The following is a 22,445-nucleotide window of genomic DNA, read 5'->3' as shown; positions in this document are numbered from 1 at the left end:
ATGGGGAGGAGCAATTTTACTTTGAAGATTATGAGCCCAACCCAAGGGATAGTAGAGGAGTGAGAGAGACTAGCAAGAGGTTGACTCTCCTACAAAAGTGGAGCAAGTGGCATGGGAAAATGTTTGATAAGCTTAAGAAGAAGGTGACCAATATGGCTAAGTCCATCAAGGGCCTAAAAAAGGAGATTGCTGAGCTGAAGAGTGCAAACTCATCTCCAAGCCATTCAAGCCCTTTGAGGAGGAGTAGCTCAACTAGAGCACTCTCAAGAGTTGCAAACCCTGTGGAACCAGCTAGAGCTTCAATGTACGAGCCAAATCAGAGGAAGAGGAGTTCAAGTAGCCGAGAACAACAATTTTCGAGGCACTCGACCGGGTCACTCGAGCACCCACTCGACCGAGCACCCCAGATGCACTCGGCCGAGTTCCAGCCCAAATCACCTTATGGCTTCCCACCTCCAGCTGCTTATCCAGGATATCCAAGTTACCCTCCCATCCCACCCCAGCATTTGATATTGTGTTTTGTTTTTGATTTTGAATCCTCTTACAAATTTCTTTCACACAGAGGACTGTGTGATTTAAGTTTGGGGGAGGGTTTGAGATAGCATTTGATATTGTGTTTTGTGTTCTTAGTTCAAATTTTTAGCATCATCATGTTAGTGTTTGCATAGCATCTAAGGCATAGAAAAACCCTAAAAATTTGAAAATTTTTGCAAAATTCTTGATAAAAAAAGAGTGTTCATATAGTTTGCATTGCATAATAGCATCTTGTGTAGCATGTTTCATGTAGGATTGTATATTATTTGCATTAGGGATCTATGATGAGCTTTGCTTGATTCATTAGACTAGGATCAATGCCCAAGTTAATAGTACTTTGATGCTAGTTGAGTGGTTAGAAGCATAAGATTGAACCAAGCCTTGAATTCCTGCATTGCATTTGGTCTAAATTGAAGCATGTTGTGATTTGATGCCATTTCCTACTTATAAGAACTTAATATTGACTGTTAAATATCAATGTGTGCATTGCTTTAAACTCATGGATACCATATACATATTTGGATCATCTTTCTCCTTTTTACCACTCTTGTTGATCCAAGTAGCTGATTGAATCATTAAAATCAGTTTCCAATACCCTTAACCAACCCTTCTTTCAAGCCATGTTTATTCTTGAGTGTGTAAGGCCTATTTTGGGATTGAGCTTGGTAGAAAGTGTTAGGTTTGAACTGACAAGAATAATGCCTTGTGTAGTTCTAGTTTGCATTTTCCAAACTAGATAGGACTAGGTGATTTCATTGTTGGGTTTGGGATTTGGTTGTTTGAAAAAGAAAGAAAAGAAAAGAGGAAAAGAGAAAGAAAAGGTTAGAGTCTTTAGGAGGGGAATGTGTTTAAGTAAAATCCAAATCTAGTGAAAGAATGGGAAGTATGATATTGTTTAAAGATGGTTTCAGTCAAAGAAAAGAAAGAAAGAAAAAGAAGAGTATAGCAAAATGCTTTTATGTCTTAAGAATAAGAAGAAAAGAAAACCATAGCAAATAAGTAAGAATCTCCCATTCCACTAGAAAGATCAAATAAGAAACCTCTCCTAAGACTTTAAAATCAAAAGAGAAAAGGGTGAAAGAGAAGAGAAGAGGTTAAAGGGTAGCACTAGGATCAATTGGGTTTAGATTGATAGGATAAACACTTTGGGTGCCTTTGGGTAGACAAGGTTTTGTTCTTGTATGTGTCTAAGTGTTCTTACCTTTAGCATTCTTCTAAAGCTCAATCCATTTTTATGAGAGAACCTTGATATTGATAAGCCCCACTCTAAAGAGAGACCATCATTGTCTCTAAACCTTTTACTACCAAGCCAAATGAGTTTAAGCATTGCATAGAATTGATTCATGTTCTTGATTAATGAATGTTAAAGGAAATGGTTGATTTGAATGCATGTGGACATCTAAGGCTCAAATCAGTAAAGGTTGTGATATGCTTGTCTAAAATCTTTAAGTACAGCTCATTCAACTTGCATCATAGTACTAGTAACTTGGACATTGATTCTAGATGGTCTATTTGCAAGCTTTAGGAGCTGAGATCCCACTTTCAAACCTCACCTACCTTCTTATGTCTTGTTCATTTGCTTGAGGGCAAGCAAAGACTAAGTTTGGGGGTGTTGATGTTCATATATTTTACCCTGTTTTCCCTTAATATATTCACATCTTTTGCATCTTTTGCTATCCATTTTGACCATTATTGCATAGCTTTAGGACTGTTCTTGCATTAGAGTTTAGTTGCATTGCATTTGCATCTTTTCATGCATAAACAGGTGATTTTGGAGCTTAAGGAGCATGGAAGCAATGCTGAGGAGAAGTGAAGCAATCATGAGGAGAAAGCAAGAGAGCTAAGGCTGAAGAACCAAGGTCCGGAGTCCAACTCGACTGCCCACTCGACCAGACACTCGACCGTGTACTGAGAGGGACTCGACCGAGTGGGAGGAGCACAAGAGGAGCCAACTCGACCGGTCACTCGACCGAGCACCAGGTCGAGTTGGTCGAGCCGCCTGGCTATTTTGTCTTTTAGCGTTTTTAGGGCTTCCACTACTTTTTCTATATAAGGGCTTGTACCTGCAGCCACCAAAGAAGCCAGCTTTTTAGAGAGTTAAAAACCTAGTTTTTACCTTTTTGGGAATTATTCCTTTTGCACTTTTATTTTCTTAAGATCTTGTACTTCTTTTAAAAGGAGAAAAAAGACTAAATTCTTCAATATTGTTGGTTTCATAACTTTCAGAATATTGAGAATTTGAGTTTGATTCTTTCTTCAATATTGTAGATCTTTGCTTTATCTATCTAATCATGCAAGTTTCATCATTTTCTGGGTTTATGATTTTGATGTTCATCATGTATGCTTGTGAGTAGTTGCTTAGGATCTTGAGGATGGGTTAGGCTGGGTTGTGTTTGAGGTTTGTTTGATTTGGTCAAGCTTGATTGTTGTAGATCTCTTCTAGGCTAGATGTTCTTAATGCTGATCCTATATCTGAGAGGGTAGGATCTGATTTCAAGCCTCTTAGCATCACACCAATGTCTAAGGAGCATAGATAAGGCTAGATCTAGAGACTATCATTAGGCTTGCTAAGAGATTAGAAGTCTTGTTTGATTTTTGACATATTGCTTAATGCCTGCTTGTGTAGATTCTTTACTTTGTGAGAACAAGTCTAGAGATGCATGAGTTTGATTGTTTCTTGCCATGAGAGTGGATTAAACATGTCTTAGAAATATATGTCTAGAGATTAGCTCAAGTTGTTTGAGATTTGTTGACCAAGTTAGATGACCTCAATCATAGTCCAGCCCATGAATCCCTCCTCAAGACCTTCCTTTTTTATTGATTTCTTAGCTTAAATCCTGTTGTTTGATTCGTTTTGGTATTGCTCTGTTTTTCTTGTGTTGCTCTGTTTTGCGTATTTGTCCAGCTCGACCCTGCACTCGATCAGCACTCGATCGAGTGCTTGCTCGAGTTCCAACCCAGAACTTGTGTTTATGATTTGTGTTTGTCCTGTTTCACCCTAGTTGCATTTCTGTTGCATTCATTTAGTATCTTGTTCATTATTTACCTTGCATTAGTTCAATACTTGCATTTCCATAGTTTCTATTTCTGTTTGTCATAATCACTCTGTTTCATTTGCATTTAGCTCCTAGCTCTTGTAGTTTTACTTTCTGCACTTTACATTTCATAATAGGATTGTTAGTGACAAACATCCTTTACATCTCGCTTGACTTAGACTCATATGCACATCTTGATTGTTCACAAACACTCAAATTGGATCGACACCTCTTATACTACAACTGCATAAGGGGAATTGAAACACCCTGCCATTCATTCATTCATAAGTCATCATTCCATACATCATTCATCACCACACCTACAAAACTAATCAGTTTCACCTGGATCTCCAAGCTTCGTAGGAATCTCAATCGGGATCATGGCATTGTATTCAGAACTAACCATCTTTGTCTCCTCTTTCAAGTGTTCCATTGCAAGGATTTTCTCCTTGGTCCTTTGATGTTTTTCCTGCTCCTCAAAATGCACATATGCCTTCCCATTTGAAATCACCATGACTCCTTCTTCAATGCTCTTCTTGTTAGACAAGACATCCTTCAAGCATTTCTTGTATGTTTTTGTATTCTTTATTGACTCTATGAATGGGAGTTTGATGTTAAACTTTTTCATAAGTTCATCAAGGCAAGCTTTCTCCTTTTCAGCCTGCCTTTTAGCTTCCATTAGAAGACTTGGAAATGGGAGCATAGGAACATATGGTGGTGGTGCAATGTATGGTGGCTCATCATCTCCTGCAATCTCATCATCTACAGCAACATCAACAATAAGAACTTCCATCTCAGAAATAATACTCTCATTTGCGGCTTCTTGAAGACCTCTCTCAGAAACTTCTCCAGGTTCTTCTTGAATCATGACAAAATAACAATGCTCCTTATTTTGAGTTCACTATTCCCTACTAAAACACATGATGGTCGCGTAGAGGCAGAAGAAATCTGAGCTACTTGGTTCTCAAGAGTTTTAACATGTGAAGATAGTGTTGTGAACTTTCCATTGAGATCACGATACATGCTATCCACCTTAACATTGAATTCAGTAGCATTCTTCACCTCACCTTCAAGAATCTGCTGCATCATCAACTTCATTTCATTATCCCTTGAAGAAGACGCAGAATTGGTGCTCACAGAAGTTTGGACTAGTGCCTGGAAACTCCCCTGGAAGTTGTTAAAATGAGGTTTTTGCTGAAAAATTCCCTGACCAAATGCATTTCCATATCCTTCTCCCTGAGGCACAAATGGATGTTTGTAGTTTCCTTGACCCGGAGTGAACTGCTTATGCTGAAACTGTTGTGGTGGATAAACCTGATCCTGCGGGTTCTCAACGTTTTTGCTTCGGTAAGACAGATTAGGGTGATTATGTAGCCCTTGTTGAAAGCATTGTTCTGATAACCTTGGTTCACATAATTCAGATCAACTTGTAGTTCCTCAGAACCACCTCTAGCACCTTCTTGATAAACCTGAGCATCACCAGAATTATCACAGAAATTGACACTCCTCTGGTCTCTTCTGAAAAGCTGCTCCACTTTTGCAGTCAACTCAACAATCTGTTTTGATCCTCCTCCACTGCTTCTCACAGTTCTGTCATAATCAACACAATGGTTGTTGTTACTAGCTGCAAGATTCTCAATCAACTGCTGAGCTTCTCCTTCTGTTTTGGTCATGAAATCTCCATTGCTAGATGTATCCAAAGCCATTTTATACCTCTCATCAACTCCTCTGTAGAATGTGTTCATGAGTGATTATGGAGCAAAGCCATGGTGAAGACACTCTCGCTTGTAATCCTTGAACCTTTCCCAAGCTTCATGGAATGATTCAGTGGTGTGCTGCTGAAAATTTGAAATTTTTTTCTTAGAAGGGTAGTTCTTGCTTGAGTGAAGTATTGTGCCAAGAATGAAGCCTTGTACTCATCCCATGTTTGGACAAAATCCCTATCCAAAGACTTAAACCAACGAAAAGCTTTGTCTGCCAGAGAAAATGAGAACAACTTGCATTTGACAGCATCATCAGACACTCCATTCATCCTTGTTGTACCACAACAAAATTCAGTTACCGAACGTAAGCATCAACATCTGCTAATCTGCTTAATGTAGCTCGCTCTTTAATTTTTCAGTCTAATATTCCTTTACAATATTGGAGTGATTGTGTTTTGACAGCTGTATTTTTAATCAATAAGGATACCATCACCTCTTCTAAACAATAAATCTCCTTTTGAGCTTCTTCTTATGAAATTACCAGATAATAGTCTTAAAGTCTTTTGGTTGTTTATGTTATGCTTCGACTTACTTAAAGGATAGACATAAGTTTTCTCCTAGAGCTAAACCTTGTGTTTTTCTTGGTTATCCTGCTGGTTTTAAAGGGTATAAAGTTCTTGATTTAGAGTCTAATTCAATTTCCATTTCCAGAAATGTTGTTTTCCAAGAAAACCAATTTCCTTTTAAAACTAGTGATCTCTTTTCTTCATAATATGTTGATATGTTTCCAAATCATATTTTACCTTTACCTCCACCTTTGCATTTTGTTGATTCTGAGTCTAATAGTGATTTTGAAAGCTCTTTAATTGATCATTCATTTGCATCAGCATCTACGACATCTGATAGGTATTTGAATTCTAGCACCATCAATACTATAATTGAGCATAACACTAAGAGTGATTCTCTAAACGTTACTAGGCGTAAACGAATTACTAAGCCCCCTAGTTAAAATAAAAGAAATAAAATAAAACTGAAAATTGGAAAAATTCAGGAAAAGGAAATAAGTGTCTCGAACCAAGCAGAAAGACAATAAACTTCACTAGACTTCTCTAGACTTCAACAGATTTGTCTACAGACTTCACCAAACTTCATCAGTCTTCTTCAGAATTCTCTAAACTTCAGCAGATTTGTCTACAGACTTCACCAGATGTCACCCGACTTGTCTACAAACTTCACCAGACTTGTCTACAAACTTCACCAGACTCCTCTAGACTTGTCCAAACTTAATGATTCAGTTCAACTTGAAGATGTCCAAAAGTCACTTCATGCTTCTTTATTCCGGTTAAGTTTGAATCCAACCAAAAGACTCTAAATCTAGCACATCGTCTCCACACCTAATCACAACCCAAGAAAAGACAAAAAAAAACACAAAAGACGGACAAAGATGCGACAAATGACTCAAAACATATACTAAATGAAAGATAAAAGACATCAAAAACACAATACATCAGTTTTCGTATTTAGTTCCAAACGCGGAGCGTTCCCTAACTTAATCGTTTTTTTTTTCTTTTAATTTTTCAAACTTTTAGCTGAAATGAAGCTTTCAACGTAAACAATTTTTTTTAGNAAAAAAAAAAAAAAAAAAAAAAAAAAAAAAAAAAAAAAAAAAAAAAAAAAAAAAGAAGAAGAAGAAGAAGAAGATATTTCTACATATAATGCATGCTTTATTTTTTGAAGTATCATATTAATCTGATGGGTCATACAAATCTTATCGTTTTCTTAACTAGAGTTGTCAATTTTATGGGTTAGTACTATTAAAATTGAGAATATCGATCTATCGGCTAACAAGACTAAAGTATAATACAGATCTGCAACTCTTCAGAATAACATTTTTTTTGGTAGGACTCTTCAAAATAACATTAGATTATTGTCTTTCTATATCTACTTTTTTAAAAAATAGACATAAGTTTTATACATATTTATATATATATAGTATCTATTACTTTTGTTTTAAAAAATTAATCAGCAAAATTATAATGAGTTTAAGTATCCTAAAAGCTTGCACAAGGCGCAGACCAATCACCTAGTGTCTTCACGTTGTTAGATCAATCATTAGTTAAAGGATTTTTCTTTTGTTTTTAATTTATATTTGGGTAATATTCTTATTAAATTTCAAAAAAAAGTAATGAGAAAACTACCCCAAAAATCCATTAATCTAAAAAGAGAGAAAAAGTTCTTAGATAGTAAAATTTTGATTGTTTAAATTAACAAATAAAAAGAATTATAAATAATTTTTTTAAACTTAACTATGTTTGTTTGCTTTCCTTTTTCCATCAATTGAGACTACATGAATTACATTGAAAAAGTTATAAGAAAAAAGGAACGAAATGCTCTTTATTAACGTTTTGAGAACATTTTATTTTCACGCAAACATATATTTTTGGTTGCCCCATGTATGGAAACAACTATTGTTATATTATATAGAGCTGACAAAGTCAACGATTTCAACCACATCATGTAGGAGCGAATTGGAGTTGACCACCCTACAATTCTGTCTGATCTGTCCTTGAGTTCCAGTGAGAGGTGTAATGTTTCCCATCCTATTCATTGCTTCCACAAAAGCATTGAAGAACTTTTGGGTGCCATCAGCATATGATCTGACCAACGGGATTGTGTCAGTGGCATTAGGGCTGGAAAACAATTCTTGGTCGGTCTGGATAAGTCCCTTTAGCTCTTTTAGATTCACATAGTATTTGTTGTCAAAAACCGTCGGTGTACGTAAATCGAAATCCACCAAGACGGTCTGGTTACCATTACGTGGACATTGTCCACGAAGTGTCTGGAGGTAGGTAGTATTGAGAGTAGGGTCGGGTAAACCAGTGTTGCTAAAGTTGTATAGCCTATCCATAATAAATTGGCATTGGTTTTTACCAAATGTGTGACCACCTAACCAAAAGAAGAGATAAATTAGCAATAAAGTTTCTAAACTAATTAGATGATGAGTTCAAGTATGAAAATTACCAGAGAGTGCAACGAGATCCGAAGGACGGTCAAGTCCAACATTATTAAAGCTGGCCTTAAGTTGTGGAAGCGTGAAGAATGGAGCGGGAAGATTTGCATTAGCGAGATCAAAAAATGCTTGTAAGCTGTCTCTTCTCCCCAAAGGAACCCTCCAAGAAGGACCTCCTGCCTAAAATACCCAAATTTGGAAATAATTATTAGTTTTGTAAATTTAACAATTAGGTTCTCAACGTTATGGTTATTTTCTCAGTTCTTTTAGAAATTTTGCTTTCTTTCTAGTTACCAAAAAACGAGTCTTATCGAACCGAGTTTATTGCTGTACTTGATATTATCTACCATGCATTTTAAATATTTATCGCAATGAATCTTGAAGTCATGTCTGGTAGTAGATCTGTGATAATATCAAATCTAGATTATACTGTACAACTTGCGAGTTGTAGCATGTCATATAATGATTGTCACGTTTAATATGTTCGGTGTCGACTTCACTGAAGAATTTGAGACTATTTGTAATAAATGAAAAAAAAGAGAGATAATGCATACCAAATTTACAGATTGTTGGGCTGCGATGGTAAGCATATCTGCGCATGATACGGTCCTTGGACATGCTGTCTCAACTGCTGCTTTCATCCTATCAATCACTGGAAATCCTCGAGCCGAGTTTGCATTTGGAGCCGCCTCTTTTTCTGTTCGGAAGGATGTTGTGTTGTCTAACAAAATCGATGCATCGCAGCCCTTTGAAAAACGAAAATAATCAATATATTAAAATCATAATTAGTTTTTGTTTGTTTTAGTTTACAAATAATTTAGGTTGCATTTACATTCACTAAAAACATTTGTTCTTCTTAAGTAAGGCGTGATGATATGTAACATACATACGTATGTAGTATATAACAAGTTAGTATTCATTTTAGTATACATTATATAAAACTTCTAACGCAAAAAAGTTTTAACATTAATTATATATTAATTAGGTCAACAACTACATCTTATTAGAAGGCTGAAAATATCCCAGAAATAATAAATAAAATGATATACAGTATTTGGTTTTTTCACGTATATTTCTAGATATATATATATATATATTTCCAAATATTGTGTGGGGTTTTCAGTGTTGACGATAAGCTTACTTTTGAATGATTTCTATAAAATGTTTTATTTTATTCTATAATAAATTATCGATATATACTGATAACATGTTTGGTACGGGTCCATGCTTTTCTCAAATTAATATATAAATAATTCATGTCCGTCGAATGCATGGGAGATCAAATCTTACTACGATGTTGTGGAATCATTTCTTTATAATTAAGTCATGAGTCATCATTATTCTTGACGAATGACGACAAGAGCTAAGATACTAGACCGTGAAGCAAAAAAAGAAAAAAAATACATGACAAGAGCTTAAATACTAGATGGTAAAATACAAAAATATCACATCTAAATACGTGAAATTTTATATTCACATTTTTGTAAACTAGATTTCGTTAGCCCAGTGATTTATTATTATTGCGGATAACATATCATGGTAACTAATAATACTAAAATAAAATATTACTATAGTTAACAAAATCTTCCAAACATTTAAATTTATAAATGCCAAGCCGTAAATCCCATATTTCTCGTAAATCAATTAGCATAACTACAATCCTATTCAACCCGGTAATTAGATTAAGTTGACAAAGAAAATCGTTAGAAATCAATACATGAATATTGGAAAATTTTGTTAAAAATTCATTTTATTTTTATTTAGAAGTTTAATACGTAATATTTTTTTCATTGGAATAAAAATACCTAATGTATTAGATTTATGTAAAAAAACTTTCTCTTTTAAAAGTTAGTAGAATCGAACACACGACTTAATAGACGTTAACTTGTGTGTCAGAATCGCTAAACCTGGTTTCAATTTCGGTCACACGTTTTTTAGTACAACTTAGTCAGATTTTGAAAAATTGAAAAAAAAAATCCTTGACATAATCAGTAATTTTGCTTTTTTCTTAAAGGACGTCATTATAGAAGAGACTAACGTATACATATATTACAAACAAAAGATTACTTTAACATGCTAACCAAAAAAATGAAAAAAAAGTTTACTGCTAAAGGTGAAAAAACAATATCTTACATTAACGAAGCAGTCGTGGAAGTGAAGACGAAGGATGCTTGCAGCGATGCGAGGATCTGATCTGAGCTCGTTTACGATGGTGTCCCGAACGATGGTAAAGACGCTAGGGCATGTACTGTCGTAGAAGGTAGGGGTTAGTTGAGCACTGGACTTAGATGATTGAAGCATAAGAAAACCCAATGTTATTAGGGTTGTCCAAGTCGACAAGGAAAGATAAGAGAAATGCATTTTGGGTAAGAAGATCAACCTATTGAATTGGCTTAAGTTGAGGAGATGAGGAAGCTGCATATCTTAAAGGATCCTTTTATAGGCGAAATGGGTTCTGTTTTTTTCCTCTTTTCCAGCGAGTACGTTACTTTACCAACAAGTTTTTCACGTACTCATATTTAAAAATGTATATACTAATATATACTAATACTACATTAATATATATATTTAATAATGTGTATATACTGAATACTACATGCGTCGATTAGTGATTAATTTCTTCACAGATAAAATAGATGTTATACTTATAACTTATAAATATAATGAGATAACATATTCAACTTCATTTTATCGTAAATATATATATATTTAAATTCATAATGATTTGAAAATATTAACTCGCTACATTTAAATACTGAAATAATAGGTTTAACATGAATATATTTTAGAGTCCAGCTGCTAACAAAAGAACAAGCAGATCAAACAAAAGAAGTGTACGTGGTTCAATGAGAAGAATAATCACAGATAGTAATGAACAAAATAGAACAAAAAGTTTGAATGGTTACTATATAAATATGGTACGAGTATAATTGTTTTGAAATTTGTTTGATCAATCTTTCTAATAGTTCTACAAACATTTGTTTTTTGTTTGCAAACTTTACTTATATAATTGAAGAGACTATTTTTGTTTCTTACCTTTATTTTATAGTATTCATTAGATGATTTTCTAGGTTAGGTTTTGGGGGCTTAATTTTTATAGTATTAATACCTAATTTTTATTTTGTAAGTTATTTAAGCCATCATTTCCTGTTTTTCTATATCGTCTATTTAATCTATTCCTATTATGATGATATGAAATTACCTGCAACACTATACGAACAACTCCTACGAACAATGATTCCACGGCGCAACTTTTCCAGCAACACTCATATCTACAACGGACGGTTCTACATATATGACATATTTTATCATAGACAAACTCTCTCCTCAACACAAGACCATGAAGAACAGCTCTGCATGCGGCATTATAGACACCTCGATAAGCTTGCACCATTAAACTATTTGCAAGAAATTGCGTTCACTAGAACTCGAATCCCAGACATGTTTATTACATATATATTTTCTAATTATATTTCTGAGATACTTACATATATTGCCACTTATATACGAAGCACTAAACAAACTTTTCTAAAAAGTACAAAAGTAAACTAAAGACTTTTATTTTTAATGAACTCATGGTTTTTGATTATCAGTTGCAATTTAGCTATATATTTTTTTCTATATAAAATATGACTGCATTGAAATCTATTACGTAATTGATTAGATTTTTTATTTATCTTTTTTTACTGTTAATAAATATAATCCCATATGTAGATATGACCACGATTATGGTTATTATTTTTACTTAGTTTATTAACCACTGGTTACGGTTAGATATTTTGTGTAACCCTAACTCTAACTGTTTAATAAACGGTTAAATACGGTTCCAGTTCAAATGATTATAGATATATACACTTACGGTTATTGAATGATATGATACATATTGTTTGATGATATGATATAGTTGATATTATTTATTTTTCATTGATATATTTTTAATGTACTCGTATTTTTATATACTATATGATTCATATTAAATTAATAATTATTAGTTATTTTCTTACGTTTAAAATTGTTACAGTTAAATTATGCGGTTAACTAACAATTTTGATTCGATTACAATTAATTAACTGTTACAATTAATATAATTTTAACTATATATTTACCGTTACTGTTTTTAACCATTATTTACCGTTACTGTTTTTAATCATTTTATATGGTTACGCTCCGATTATGGTCTAATACGGTTACAATTTAGTTTTGGTCGGGTCTACCCACACCTCACCTAACACTAGTAAAACATATATTCCATTTTTCTAAAAAAATGACTATTATCTAAGGACTCGTGAACAAGAAATGAGACAATTAAAAATTGCAATTGGACGGTTTTTATTTTCGTTTGCGTTTGTCCATGTCCAAATGTTGCATCAGCCAACAACTAGTGTCTGGTAGTTAGTGTCTGATTCTGTATGATTTTTTGAGATATGAAACGATTAAGATTTTCTTAGTAAATAATCATTCCGAATTATCAGAATCAAAAAATTATCTTCTAATGCATCTTCAGTTTTTCCAATGTGTTTGCTCCGGCTCGTCAATGTTTGTCACCATGCTTCCTAGTATTGCCATTGTCACAGGTCATAAACTGTGTCCTCGGACATGGTTTATTAGGATTGGTTAGACACCTCAATGGTCGTAGTTTCCTATTAGAATTTAAGTTCAAATGACATTAATAGTCTCATCAAGAATTCAAAGTCAATTGCTCATTGTTTCAAGAAAACTAACTTAGGGCAGCTAGGAACAATGAAAAAATGCTAACGTAAAGAAGGAGACGAACTTGTTACTTTGACCTTACAATAGAAATAAATCTTCCATTGCCGGGAAAAGAGGAAATCTACAAAATGAAGTATAAAAGAAATATGAAACCGTTTACCTAATTAGGTAGCTAATTGAAATTAAGCAAAAGTAGTTGAAGCCATCTTTCTGGACCTTGTTCATTAAATGAATAACTAAACAAGTGCACAGTTTTGAATGAATAATTTAACATATTAATGTGAAACATCTCATTTTGTTCTTTATCATATAATTTAATTATCTAATATATTAACTGAGAAGTTAAGAATGTTCACGTTCACCCTTACGTTAGATGATTACGCTCCTACCTTTAATGAAATATCCTTACCCTTTATTCTTTTTAACTAGGTGAATACCTGTACTACGCAAGGGTTTATGTATATAAAAAGATTACAGAAATATCCGTTAAACCTAAATATTATGGTGAAGTCATCAATCTTAAGGATTTTACTATACAACTATTTAATCTGATTAGGAAGGATTTTTTCCTAACTTCAGTTACTCTACGCAACTTCCATATCTCTTAGCTTTTCATTTTCTTGAGTAGAACTCTTGAGTTTGTTTTTTTTATATATAACAAAACCATAAGACTCCTTTCCTTTTTACTCTGCGTTTTCTTGAACCAACATTCTACAGTTGTGAATATTTTCAACTAATCTTTCAATCAACAGTGAAAACTCCCCCTCTCTTCTGTATATATACAGTTCTTTCTCCACCATCGTTCTTTGGCTCCTCTTCTTTGTCCTACACGCTTGTTTACAAACAAACGTTTGAAATAGAATGAGCGAGATATCAATTATCACCGTTCGGATGGAAAACGTGGGTAAGAGTGGAGAAAACATGCATCACCATATCATATATAATATCCAGAAGGAAAATATAATATTATTCAACATGAGGCCGTTCATCAATGTTAAAACACGTTTTTCACCCTGGACCCTGCAATAACAAAGAAAAATAAATATCTAGAGCGAGTAAATAAAACAATTATGCACATTAGAACAAGTAGTTTCATAAAGTCTCTCTCACAAGATGATTAAAATATTAGTATGTATAATACATATATATTTTTATAAATGAACTTTAATCCCCGTAGAAAGAGAACAAAGGCTGGAAAGTTGAGTTAAATCTCCAAAAGATACATGTAGGAATATCGTCACAAGCAAAAATTCCTAGTCTCCTATCCTCTCAATTATGCCATCGTGTATGCGTGTGCAGATTCATGTTCCATGTTCCATAAAGATTTTGCCTCGTCAGCTCTTTCGCCCATATCAAATGCCAATAAGAGGGTATCGTATGTTCCCATTGTAGCACCTGCCATTTGCTTAACATCCACTTAGCCACCCATTTTCTTCATTAAACCTGTTGATTGGGTTTGACCAAACACACATATTATGGGCTTTAATGGGCTTGCGAAATTGACATAAGGAGGAATAATGTGATCGATTTGCTACACTTAAAATATCTACAAAGATATGAGACAATGGAGGTAGGTGAGACAAGATATACAAAAAGGAGCTTTCTAGAAAAAGGAAAAACGAGAGAAACGAGACAGATTTTCTTATTCTTCAAGCTTTCTTCTTCCTCCTTGTTGTGTTGTTGATCCTTGTTCTTCTTGTGCAAAATCTGTAAACCAAATACCAACATCACAAGTTAGTGGTGTGTGTAATCTCTTTCATATAGTGAAGCTTAGGAGCGAGAGTTCTCCCCCCGAGACGTAGCGGTTATCCGTGAACTCGGTGATCAATTTCTGTGTGTTGTTTCTTTTACAAGTAATCATTCTTACTCTTTAACTCAACAAGTGGTATCAGAGCGCTAGACTTGGTGTAAGGTTGTTAAAGAGGTTCAAGTCTAGGGTTTGAAGGAGACTTACAAAATGAGCAACACTCGGGTTGAGGTGGACAGGTTTGATGGAACAAATGACTTCTCCTTGTGGAAGGTCAGAATATTGGCTCACTTTGGTGTCCTAGGGCTGAAAGAGTTCTTGAATGATGAACAGCTGCTAAAAGACCCACCTACTGCAGAAGCAGAAGCTACAACAGCTCAACAAGACTCTCAAACGGGCACAAGTGGAGGTTCTAGGTTGTCTCCAAGTATTGATCATGTAAAGTTTGAAAAACAGAGAAGGCCAAAGATCTTATAGTACTAAACGTTGGAAATCAAGTACTAAGGAAGATCACACATTGTGAAACAGCAGCAGCCATGTGGTCTACTCTAAACAGGTTATACATGGAGACTTCTTTACCTAATCGCATCTACTTACAGCTTAAGTTCTATACTTTTAAGATGACAGATTCTAAGAGTATAGATGAGAATGTGGATGATTTTCTTAAGCTAGTTGTGGACCTGAACAACATAGGAGTGGAAGTTACAGAAGAGGTTCAAGCAATCCTGTTTTTGAGCTCACTATCTGAGAGGTATGATCAACTCAAGGAGACTCTGAAGTATGGTAGAGATACCTTGAGCTTGAATGAAGTCATTGGAGCTGCAAAATCAAAAGAAAGAGAGTTAATAGAAAGTGGAAAGCTTTTAAAATCATAAAATGAAGGTTTGTACGTTGAAACAAGGGGCAGATCTGAGAGCATAGGTAGAGGACGATCTAAGAGCATAGGTAGATCAAAGTCAAGGCCGAAGTACAATAAAAACAACAAGGGCTGCTTCATTTGTGGAAAAGAAGGACATTGGAAGAGAGAATGTCCATAAAGGTCATCAAATAAAGCTTCTAGTTCAGCTAACATTGCAACAGAACCCAAACAGCCACTAGTGCTAACAGTTAGCACTCAATATACAAAGGGAGAATGGGTTATGGATTCTGGTTGTAGTTTTCACATTACACCAGGCATGGATTCTCTATTTGACCTACAAGAATTTGATGGTGGCAAGGTTTTGATGGGTAATATGACACAAAGTGAAGTAAAAGGAATTGGTAAGATTGAGATCATAAATCCAGATAACTATGTAGTCATATTAACGTATGTGAGGTACATGCCTACAATGGGAAGAAATCTCATTTCATATGGTCAACTAGAGTTGAGCGGATCCAAGTATGAAGGAGAAGATTTTGTAGTCACCTTCTACAAAAATGGGCAAAATGTTATCTTTGGAAGATACAAAGATGGGTTGTACTATCTACAAGGAAAGATAGTAAAAGGAGAAGTTTCAGTGGCAAAACCTGTAGCTAACATGACTAGCATATGGCATTCAAGGCTAGGTAATATAAGCATGAAGAACATGAATGTTCTAGTGAAGGAAGGTTACTTACCAGAGAAAGAAGTTGGTAAGCTAGACTTTTGTGAGAGTTGTTTATTTAGAAAATATCAGAAGCAAAGTTTCCCAACTGCAAAGCACACCACCAGAGGTATATTAGATTATATACACTCTGATCTCTGGGGATCTCCTTCTACTCCAGATATTCTTGGAGGTTGCAAGTATTTTGTAAGCTTCATTTATGATTTCTCTAAGAAACTATGGGTGTATTTTCCGAAGACTAAAGATGAAGCATTTCACAAGTTCAGAGAATGGAAAGAAGCAGTTGAGAATCAAATGGGAAAAAGATTAAGTTCCTAAGGACTGATAATGGTCTAGAGTTCTGTAATACACAGTTTGATAACTTGTGCAAAGAAGCAGAAATTACAAGACACAGAACATGTACCTATACACCACGACAAAATGGTGTATCAGAGAGGATGAACATGACCATTATGGATAAGGTTAGAAGTATGCTTTCTGAGACAGGATTGGGTCAAGGATTGGATTAGAAGTATACTTCAACAGCAATCTACTTCATAAACAGAACACCAAATTCATCTATTGGTTTCAAGCTACCTGAGGAGGTGTGTACATGTACAAAACCAGATTTGAGTCACCTAAGAAGGTTTGGATGTTCAGCTTTTGTCCATGTTACTCAAGACAAGATAAGTCCAAGAGTAGTGAAAGGAGTTTTTATGGGATATCCTTTTGGTATTAAAGGATATAGGGTCTGGTTACCGGAGGAACAGAAATGCACAACAAGTAGAAACGTGATGTTCAATGAAAATGAGTTGTAAAGGTAAACGTGATGTTTCATAAAGTCTATTTCACAAGATGATTAAAATATTAGTATGTATAATATATATATATATTTTTATAAATGAACTTTAATCCCCGTAGAAAGAGAACAAAGGCTGGAAAGTTGAGTTAAATCTCCAAAAGATACATGTAGGAATATCGTCACAAGCAAAAATTCCTAGTATGCTATCCTCTCAATTATGACATCGTGTATGCTTGTGTAGATTCATGTTCCATGTTCCATAAAGATTTTGCCTCGTCAGCTCTTTCGCCCTTATCAAATGCCAATAAGTGGGTATCGTATGTTCCCATTGTAGCGCCTTGCCATTTGCTTAACATCCACTTAGCCACCCATTTTCTTCATTAAACCTGTTGATTGAGTTTGACCAAACACACATATTATGGGCTTTAATGGGCCTGTGAAATTGGCGTAGGGAGGAACAATGTGATCGATTTGCTACACTTAAAATATCTACAAAGATATGAGAGAGTGGAGGTAGGTGAGACAAGATATACAAAAAGGAGCTTTTTAGAAAAAAGAAAAAACGAGAGAAACGAGACAGATTTTCTTATTCTTCAAGCTTTCTTCTTCCTCCTTGTTGTGTTGTTGATCCTTGTTCTTCTTGTGCAAAATCTGTAAACCAAACACCAACATTACAAGTTAGTAGTGTGTGTAATCTCTTTCAGATAGTGAAGCTTAGAAGCGAGAGTTCTCCCCCCGTAGCGGTTATCCGTGAACTCGGTGATCAATTTCTGTGTGTTGTTTCTTTTACAAGTAATCATTCTTACTCTTTAACTCAACAAGTGGTATCAGAGCGCCAGGCTTGGTGTAAGGTTGTTAAAGAGGTTCAAGTCTAGGGTTTGAAGGAGACTTACAAAATGAGCAACACTCGGGTTGAGGTGGACAGGTTTGATGGAACAGGTGACTTCTCCTTGTGGAAGGTCAGAATATTGGCTCACTTTGGTTTCCTAGGGCTGAAAGAGTTCTTGAATGATGAACAGCTGCTAAAACACCCACCTAGTGCAGAAGCAGAAGCTACAACAGCTCAACAAGACTCTCAAACGGGCACAAGTGGAGGTTCTGGGTTGTCTCCAAGTATTGATCCTGTAAAGTTTGAAAAATAAGAGAAGGCCAAAGATCTTATAGTACTAAACGTTTGAAATCAAGTACTAAGGAAGATCACACATTGTGAAACAGCAGCAGCCATGTGGTCTACTCTAAACAGGTTATACATGGAGACTTCTTTACCTAATCACATCTACTTAGAGGTTAAGTTCTATACTTTTAAGATGACAGATTCTAAGAGTATAGATGAGAATGTGGATGATTTTCTTAAGCTAGTTGTGGACCTGAACAACATAGGAGTGGAAGTTACAGAAGAGGTTCAAGCAATCCTGTTTTTGAGCTCACTATCTGAGAGGTATGATCAACTCAAGGAGACTCTGAAGTATGGTAGAGATACCTTGAGCTTGAATGAAGTCATTGGAGCTGCAAAATCAAAAGAAAGAGAGTTAATAGAAAGTGGAAAGCTTTTAAAATCATAAAATGAAGGTTTGTACGTTGAAACAAGGGGCAGATCTGAGAGCATAGGTAGAGGACGATCTAAGAGCATAGGTAGATCAAAGTCAAGGCCGAAGTACAATAAAAACAACAAGGGCTGCTTCATTTGTGGAAAAGAAGGACATTGGAAGAGAGAATGTCCATAAAGGTCATCAAATAAAGCTTCTAGTTCAGCTAACATTGCAACAGAACCCAAACAACCACTAGTGCTAACAGTTAGCACTCAATATACAAAGGGAGAATGGGTTATGGATTCTGGTTGTAGTTTTCACATTACACCAGGCATGGATTCTCTATTTGACCTACAAGAATTTGATGGTGGCAAGGTTTTGATGGGTAATATGACACAAAGTGAAGTAAAAGGAATTGGTAAGATTGAGATCATAAATCCAGATGACTATGTAGTCATATTAACGTATGTGAGGTACATGCCTACAATGGGAAGAAATCTCATTTCATATGGTCAATTAGAGTTGAGCGGATGCAAGTATGAAGGAAAAGATTTTGTAGCACCTTCTACAAAAATGGGCAAAAGGTTATCTTTGGAAGATACAAAGATGGGTTGTACTATCTACAAGGAAAGGTAGTAAAAGGAGAAGTTTCGGTGGCAAAACCTGTAGCTAACATGACTAGCATATGGCATTCAAGGCTAGGTCATATAAGCATGAAGTACATGAATGTTCTAGTGAAGGAAGGTTACTTACCAGAGAAAGAAGTTGGTAAGCTAGACTTTTGTGAGAGTTGTGTATTTAGAAAATCTCAGAAGCAAAGTTTCCCAACTGCAAAGCACACCACCAGAGGTATATTAGATTATATACACTCTGATCTCTGGGGATCTCCTTCTACTCCAGAAATTCGTGGAGGTTGCAAGTATTTTGTAAGCTTCATTAATGATTTCTCCAAGAAATTATGGGTGTATTTTCTGAAGACTAAAGATGAAGCATTTCACAAGTTCAGAGAATGGAAAGAAGCAGCTGAGAATCAAATGGGGGAAAAGATTAAGTTCCTAAGGACTGATAATGGTCTAGAGTTCTGTAATACACAGTTTGATAACTTTTGTAAAGAAGCTGGAATTACAAGGCACAGAACATGTACCTATACACCACAACAAAATGGTGTATCAGAGAGGATGAACATGACCATTATGGATAAGGTTAGAAGTATGCTTTCTGAGACAGGATTGGGTCAAGGATTGGATTAGAAGTATACTTCAACAGCAATCTACTTGATAAACAGAACACCAAATTCATCTATTGGTTTCAAGCTACGTGAGGAGGTGTGTACAGGTACAAAACCAGATTTGAGTCACCTAAGAAGGTTTGGATGTTCAGCTTTTGTCCATGTTACTCAAGACAAGATAAGTCCAAGAGGAGTTTTTATGGGATATCCTTTTGGTATTAAAGGATATAGGGTCTGGTTACCTGAGGAACAGAAATGCACAACAAGTAGAAATGTGATGTTCAATGAAAATGAGTTGTTCAAAGACACCTTGACATATACAAGTGGAAAGAAAGAAAAAGCTGATAAAGCTTTAAGAAAACTGAAGAAAGCTGAAAAAAGAGTGTCTTTCAGCAACAATCTTGTCAGAGGTCCTTCTACCAGTTATTCTGATTTGGATGAAGCATCTTCTCAAGGTGGAGAAACATCTTCATCAGAAAGTTCAGAAGAATCAGAAGTGAATGAGGAAGCTGATGGATCAGAAAATGAATAATCTTTGGATGATTATGTGTTGGCCAGAGACAGGCAAAGAAGAAGCAACATCCGAACTCCTTCTAGATTTGAAGATGCAGATTTTGTAGCTTATGCTTTGGCAGCAGCAGAAGACTTGGAAACAGAAGAGCCTAAGTCTTATGAAGAAGCTATGAAAAACAGTAAGAGAAAGCAATGGGAAAATGCAATGAAAGAGGAGATGGATTCTCATAAAAGGAGTCATACTTGGGATCTAATTGAAAAACCAGAAAAACAGAAGCTTATTGGATGCAAATGGATCTTTAAATTAAAGTCAGGCATACCAGGAGTGGAGAAACAGAGATATAAGGCCAGGCTAGTCGCTAAAGGTTTTGTGCAACAAGAAGGCATTGATTATAATGAAGTGTTTTCTCCAGTGGTTAAACATGTTTCCATCATATTAATGTTGTCTATTGTGGTTAACATGGACTATGAATTAGAGCAAATGGATGTCAAAACAGCTTTTTTTGCATGGAAATCTAGAAGAAAGGATTCTAATGAGTCAACCAGAAGGATTTGTGCAACAGGGAAGTGAAGAAAAGGTCTGTCTGTTGAGGAAGTCTTTATATGGTCTAAAACAGTCTCCTAGATGCTGGAATCAAAGGTTTGATAAATTCATGACAGATCAACAGTTTGAAAGGACTAGTAGAGACCCATGTGTCTACATGAAAGACACCCAGGCATATCAAGCTGTTTATTTGTTGCTCTATGTGGATGATATATTGATAGCTTCAGGAAGCATGGTTGTGATTCAAAATCTCAAAGACAAGCTGAAAAATGAGTTTGAAATGAAAGATTTGGGAAAGCCTTCAAGAATTCTGGGTATGTACATCATTAGGGACACAGAGAAGGGAGAATTGATTTTGTCTCAAGGAAATTACTTAGAAAAGGTGTTGAAAACTTTTGGGATGTTTGAAGCAAGGCCAGTGGTTTCACCAACGGATTCTCAATTTAAGCTCAGAAGTTTGACAGAAGTAGAAAAGAAAGCAGAAGCTGTACATATAGAGAGAGTTCTATATGCAAGTGCAGTGGGGAGTTTAATGTATGCTATGGTGGGTTCAAGACCATATTTGGGGTTTGCAGTTGGTCTTATCAGCAGGTTTATGACAAATCCAGGAAGAGTACATTGGTCAGCAGTTAAATGGGTATTAAGATAGTTAAAGGGCTCATATACTCAAAATCTGACGTTCAAGAAAAGTTCTAAGTTTTGCAGTGAAGGTTTTTCAGATTCAGATTATGCAACAGACTTAGACAAAAGAAGGTCAGTCACAGGGTTTGTGTTTAAAGTTGGTGGAGATACAGTTTCACGGAAATCATGTTTGCAATCAGTTGTGGCTCTTTCAACCACTGAGGCAGAGTACATGGCTCTGAGCGAAGCAGTAAAAGAGGCCCTTTGGTTGAAAGGTATGTGTTCAGAATTGGGGTTTAAGCAAGACAATGTTCAGGTTCATTGTGATTCACAAAGTGCTCTAGCCCTAGCAAAGAATTCAGTTCATCACGAAAGAACAAAGCGTATAGACACTAGATTCCATTTCATCAGGGATATAGTGGCACACGGTGATGTTGTTCTACACAAGATTCACAAAACAGCAAACCCAGCAGATTTCCTAACTAAGACGGTACCTGGTCTGAAGTTCAAGCTTTTCTGTGAGCTTCTCAACATCCGATGAACAGGAGCCGCGGCCACAGGTAACTCCAACAGTCTCGCAAAACAGATTAAAATAAGATGAGTTAGTTTTGTGAGAAGTACTCAAGTGTCAGGATTAAGTAAGGAATTAAATTGGAGTTGGTGTTACCTGTTAAGTACTGGAACTGTGTTGGTGTTACAAGTTCCATGTGGAGTTCCTGACAAAACAGTTTTAAGAAAAAAAAACTGGGTTAGAGATCAAGTGTCGTGAGATTGAAGAACTCGCTCAAGCATATTGACTCAAGGCAGTTAATAACTTGAAGTTGCTATAAATTTATGTTGGAAGGGACTCTAGTTTCAGGTGGAGTCAAAAAAACAAAAAAAAAAAAAAAAAAAAAAAAAAAAAAAA

At 35.4% G+C, this 22,445-nt stretch overlaps 1 protein-coding gene and 1 long non-coding RNA gene across 2 annotated transcripts; both read right to left on the bottom strand.

The window, feature by feature from the left end:
* Positions 1-7,641: 7,641 nt before the first annotated feature.
* LOC104773027 (peroxidase 32) lies at positions 7,642-10,706 on the bottom strand. The gene is made up of 4 exons (XM_010497573.1): positions 10,416-10,706; positions 8,837-9,028; positions 8,294-8,462; positions 7,642-8,218 (listed from the first exon to the last, which is right to left on the bottom strand). Exons 1-4 carry the CDS (start codon positions 10,701-10,703, stop codon positions 7,749-7,751), a joined length of 1,119 nt encoding a protein of 372 aa, XP_010495875.1. The 5' UTR covers positions 10,704-10,706; the 3' UTR covers positions 7,642-7,748.
* Positions 10,707-17,709: 7,003 nt separating this feature from the next.
* Positions 17,710-18,599, bottom strand: LOC109131527. Its single transcript, XR_002037132.1, has 3 exons — positions 18,471-18,599; positions 17,997-18,225; positions 17,710-17,754 (listed from the first exon to the last, which is right to left on the bottom strand). It is a non-coding gene; the product is annotated as an uncharacterized LOC109131527 (long non-coding RNA).
* Between the last annotated feature and the right edge of the window lie 3,846 nt (positions 18,600-22,445).

The sequence above is a fragment of the Camelina sativa genome, unplaced genomic scaffold (genome assembly GCF_000633955.1).
Source record: "Camelina sativa cultivar DH55 unplaced genomic scaffold, Cs unpScaffold00427, whole genome shotgun sequence".
NCBI classification, from domain to species: Eukaryota; Viridiplantae; Streptophyta; class Magnoliopsida; order Brassicales; family Brassicaceae; genus Camelina; species Camelina sativa.
Note: the sequence above shows the minus strand (reverse complement) of the source record. Positions and strands in the feature narration are given on the sequence as shown.